At 36.4% G+C, this 5461-nt stretch overlaps 1 protein-coding gene across 1 annotated transcript; it reads right to left on the bottom strand.

Moving 5' to 3' along the window:
• Window positions 1-2586: 2586 nt before the first annotated feature.
• LOC113351370 lies at window positions 2587-5053 on the bottom strand. The gene is made up of 2 exons (XM_026595369.1): window positions 4754-5053; window positions 2587-4365 (listed from the first exon to the last, which is right to left on the bottom strand). The coding sequence occupies exons 1-2, from the start codon at window positions 5051-5053 to the stop codon at window positions 3082-3084; spliced, it is 1584 nt and encodes a 527-aa protein (XP_026451154.1). The 3' UTR covers window positions 2587-3081.
• Between the last annotated feature and the right edge of the window lie 408 nt (window positions 5054-5461).

Here is a 5461-nt window from a genome sequence, read left to right as displayed (position 1 = left end):
GAGCACGAACTTCTTTGACCATGTATCTTTTCCATAAGGAGATAGCTTCTTTCCCCACTTCTTCAGTATCCATTGAATCATTTGAAAAAAAGATTTCCAATCAAGGTGTTACTCCATTAGTTTGAAACTTCTGAAATAATAGTTTTCTTAGAACCTATGGTCCTTCTCATTTTTCTTGCACAAATATCACGAATGGTGGTATTTTGCATCTTACTGGTGATGGATAAAATCTAATTATTGGAAGTGGATAACATTACTTTGATATGATGACGAAAGAAAACAAGTATATGAGAGTAGGGTTTCCTGAATAATCTTTGATATAATTATATAGTTGAGGTATAATATTCTCATAAATGCGTATCCGAGGATAAACGGTATCTATAGAAGGGAATAACAGAATAATAGATATCCTCGGAGGAAAAGATTTCACATTGAATGGTTGCATGGTCAACTGAGGTAAATCCGGAGGACAACTAGCTTGAGTAAAATTATTCCGCTCAAAGATAGGGCGAAATTTAGAAAATTCAAATTTTGAATTTTGATCCTGACTAGGAAGAGTCAGCCAGGCCGAGTTGTACTGATGAAGAAAAAAAATACCCATAAGATTATACAAATGATGATAATGAAGAGAATACTGAAACATACTGTTGAAGACCATCTTTAGGATGATGATTTGCAATACTGCTGACGAAACTGATAATATTTTGGTTGATTGTAACAATACAGTTAGTAGAAGAAGATATATAGACCAAAAGGCCCAAATCTGAATGCTTTTCCTGAAGATGAATGAGAGACCCTACAAAAGAGATTTAGAAATCCATTAGGTAGAATGAGAAAAAAAAAATTAAGGACTATGAAAAAAAATTCAAAGAAAAACTAAGATGATAAAAAACATCTAAAATTTGAATCAAAGCAAAAAAAAACATCTGAAAATTTGAATCAAAAGAAAAATAAGTGAAACATGGATAGGGAGATGAATGAGACAATAAGATCAGACAGGAGAAACCGAAAGATTAAAGGGATGATTAACAGTTAATTGAAAAGCTAGAAGAAATCATAGTAAAGAAGAGAAACAATTTTCACTGAGTCGACTCAATGGTCGCCTGATTCGCAGAGAAATTTTTCCTTCTCTAGGACTGGATGTTAACGTAAACTATTCTTTCTGCATAAGCATATTTTTAAAAATGGTGAAGTTTTTGATGCTCAGAGAAACAGTAACTCAACTTGGTACCGGAGAAGCATTAGCAGTGAGTTTGATTTCATCAGGAGATATAGTTGCTGGAGTTTAGCTAATGGTAAGAAGATACTAATTTGGAAACACAGATGGATTGCAGATCTAGAGTCCCCTCAAATCCCAAAGAATGGATCCACAGCTCATCTTAACTATACTTTTGTTCATCAGCTTTTCTCTCAAGATTCAGGCGGTTTGGATTATAATCTTCTCTTCACTCTTTTTGAACCTACGACATCAAGACTCATTCTTAATATCACAATTTATCATCACCATGAAGATAGAATGGTTTGGACTCTTGAGAAAAATGGACAATTCTCTGTTAAATCAGCTTATAGGAAAATGTTTGAGGAGGAGATTGCTAATACTTCAGTTGGCTAAAGAATGCAGACTAGTTTCAAGAGACTCTGGAAGCTTCATGTACTGCTGAGAATCAACCAATTTCTGTGGAAATGTGTCAAAGAAATTCTACCTACACAGGATAAGCTGACTCATGTTATTCATTCTGGAGATTTGAGCTATCCTTTTTGTTTGCAAGTTACTGAATCCTCTTCTCACTGCATCTCGGAGTGCCCTATTGCAAAGAAAGTTTGGTTTGTAACCTTAGGAATTCGTATTCAAAATGGTACTACTCTTCAAGATTGGATTTGTCACTGGATTGAGAGAGTTTTATCTAATCAGATTCAGGAAGATGAAATCTGCAAGATAGCCATAGTGGCTTGGTGTATCTAGACAGCAAGATGTGATCAAGCTTTCAACAGATCAAATTCTTCTCCGGATAAAATTATTCATCAGTGCAGAAAGAGATAGCAGAGTTTGAAAATAAACCTCCGGCTATCCAGATTACTAATTTTAAACAGTCTCGTGCTAATCTCTATTTGTCTCCCCTTCCAAAGGGTTTTTATAAAATTGACTCTGATGGTTCTTATTTACATGATAATAAAACTGGAGGCATTGGTCTGACCATTCATGATTGTGCAGGTACACACTGTGGCTCAAAATGCATCTATCTAGCAGAAGCGTTGGGTCCAGAACAAGCGGAATATAGAGCTTCATGGGAGGCAGCTCAATGGGCTAAGGAGCGTAACCTGGAAAAAGTGAAGTTTGAACTGGATTCAAGACTGGTAGTTGATGCTGTGAACAAGGATTCTTTTAATATAGATTGGAGAATTCGAAATTTAGTATTAGACTAAAGCTGTTATTTAGCTCTTTCAACTCTTGGCAATGTAGTTATGTGCCTAAAGAGAAAAATAAGGTAACAGAAATTCATGTGAAATCTGCAAGAGTAGGAGGATAAAGCTTATGTAAACACTTAAAGTTAATCAATACAATCCTTGAGTTTCAACAAAAAAAAAAAAAGAAAAAAAAAATTGCCACATGGACCCATTTTTTTATTCAAAAGCGTCCCAGAAATTCTTTGGGAACTCTTCATTCCCATTTCCCACATAACTCTCTTTCCTGGCATAGACTTTATTCGTTATGTTTTCCCCACGTCAGCTCTCCTTATGAATGCAAAAAAAAGGTTGCTTCAAATGCATTACTTATATGTAATGTAAAACTGAAGAGGAAACAAGTTGTGAAACTATTTCCTGCACATCTACAGCAATTCAATGAAGTACTCACGAGAATGGGGAAGAAACTCAATATGAAAGAGAGAATTAGTATGCTGATTTACTACTTAGGTACCAATTCAGCTAAGAATAAAAGTTATGAGGAACTTCATGTACAGCTAAACTACCTTGATTGAGGTAGCTATGAATCAAACAACAACAAGACAACAGAGAAATAGTTATGGATCTCGATTGAGTGTATCAGAGATTTCAAAACTGATGGCAGGTGGTGTGTTCATCTCAATGGCCTCCCCTCAAGTTTTTGGTGTTTTCACGTTTGATACTACTCTTCATCCCGGAAACATCATCGCTATTTACAAGTTTGGCGGCTAACCTGGTCTGTTTACTCATGCGTCTAGGAATAAATACATTTAAGTAGTAACTGACTGCACTCTTTTTGCATTTTCCAGGGAATCGCTTCAATGCAGACTCCAGGAAACTATCGGTCTGGGTTATAGGGTCTGTTTTCACAAGAGTTTCAAAACACTGCTGTTCCGCTGCTGTCCACGACTTTGAGACTTCTTCACCCATTTCACCGAATTTCCAAGTAAAGAAAGCAGTTCCTAGATCATCTTGTAGCTGGAGTCCTTTCTTAAATACATGAAGTTTGATGCAACCTCCACACCCCTTTGAGTAGCAGGAGCATGAGTTTGATCTCCCCTTTCCAATCCCTTCTTCTTTATTAGTTTCTGTGCTTTTGCCTTCAATTGGCCATATCTTGGTACCCAAATACCTTGAATCAAATGAATCACCCTGACCATCAGTTGAGGAATTATCACTTTTCCTCGGCCCAATCCAATCTGGGATCTCATCCTGATGACGCTTGCCAATTTTAACTTCAATTCTTGGGAGATCATCACCAATGAAGTTACGTAACCTGGGTGACCTACGAGCTGTCTTATGCTTCTCTTGACTATTTTCACTCGACACACTTAAATTATCTACTGAATCAACAGAGTCAGACAAAGGTGAATCCTTTTTGGTGGTTATCTTAGCTTCAGGAGTACACACCTGCTTCAGTGGAAGACTGTTGCTCTTCGTCAGTGACTGGTTCTGTAACCCGGGTGACCTATGAGCCGTCTTATGTTTCTCTTGACTATTTTCACTCAACACACTTAAATTATCTACTGAACCAACAGAGTCAGACAAATATGATTTTATTTTGGTGGTTATCTTAGCTTCAGGCGTACACACCCGCTTCAATGGAAGCTTGTTGATCTCCTTCAGTGACTGGTTCATAAGTATATTCTGAATGTTTGGCTTTTCTGGAGTCAATGCAACACTAATAGAATCCTTAAATCCGTCAAAATGACTATCTCGGACCCTTTTTCTTGAGAGATCATTACGATATCTCGACGACCCCACTGAGATGGGTTTGCAAATACATTGCTGAGACATCTCAGTCGAGTCGGTGCAACTGATTAAGCATGAAACTGAAGAAGAAAAAGAAGTTTGCTCAATTGTTTTTGCTAGAGGAGGGCTAATGGCACTTTTATTTTCTACCAGATCAAGTCTCCGCTTTTTCTGAAAAAATAAGTGGAATAGACATAAACAAGCTAGTCAACTAAATGTAACAAGAACTAAGCTGCAGATGGTGTAAACATTTCGATATAAACAACATGCCAAACTTTCGATTTGAGTTTCTACCCATTTCAATCTATAAGCACCTAAAGTTTTTTGATCTTAAGCTTTTCCTCCTATGAAGCTAATGGGAAAGTCACTAATTTCAACTTTGGGTGGCAGTCAATCAAAAATCTCACAAGGAATGAAATCCAACGTGAATGAGGAAACAAAGTGAAACAGATGGAAGTTTCATGAGACTGATGATGAGTCTAGGGTATAGTCTTATAATTGCTAACTACAATTAAAACAAGGATAATTAAAAGTTTCAAGACAATGTGTTAAAATTTACCCATGGAAATTCAGTAGTGCTCAGAGAGATATGTTCCAGTGCTTTAAGAATCTGTCTCCTCCTAAGTTTCTCCAGTGGTGGATTTTGCTTGCAAGGATCCAATGCAGCTGTTCTTAACCACAGTAATATGTCCCAACATAATTCGTCCGTCTTATTAGACGATGAACTTGAATCAACATTCTCCATGGATTCTATATCAATCTTTGGAACTCGATTATTCATCTCTAAATGTGTACCTTGAGAACCCAGAACTTGATTATTCAAGATGATTCTGGTGCCATTACAAGAAAATGGTGCCATGCTTCTGTCTTCCTACAAGAACGTGTCTGACTAATTAATACAAACACTTGGTAGTCAATTTCACCAATCAAATCTCCATAAAAAATACTAGTTATTAAGCAGTCATTATAATACTAGTAAGAAAGGACTAAGTTTAACAATGCGTTTATTGATAATTGAAGACCCTGAACCTTAATTTCTAAACGATTCAAGGATCTTCAAATTAAAGAGCTCAACGAGAAGGTGTTGTGAAAGTAGAAGGCAAAAGACTAGTTGTTTGGATGCATATAAGAAGTAGCTTTTTGACTTAATCAAATAGAAAGCTAAAAGTTAACATGAAATCCAATTTCAAATGAGTTTTAAAACCCAAAAAGAAAACAGTGGTTCTAGACAAACTGTCACTTTAAATCACTGTAAAACCGCATAGAA

This window comes from Papaver somniferum, chromosome 2 (genome assembly GCF_003573695.1).
Source record: "Papaver somniferum cultivar HN1 chromosome 2, ASM357369v1, whole genome shotgun sequence".
Classification (NCBI taxonomy): domain Eukaryota; kingdom Viridiplantae; phylum Streptophyta; class Magnoliopsida; order Ranunculales; family Papaveraceae; genus Papaver; species Papaver somniferum.
Note: the sequence above shows the minus strand (reverse complement) of the source record. Positions and strands in the feature narration are given on the sequence as shown.

Bases quoted from the DNA above. Each gene is read 5' to 3' on its own strand.
- LOC113351370 (XM_026595369.1), bottom strand. From the start codon at position 5,053: ATGGCACCATTTTCTTGTAATGGCACCAGAATCATCTTGAATAATCAA. The intron at 4,366-4,753 runs GTAAATTTTAAC...TTATTTTTTCAG, and splicing joins GCACTACTGAATTTCCATGG to AAAAAGCGGAGACTTGATCT.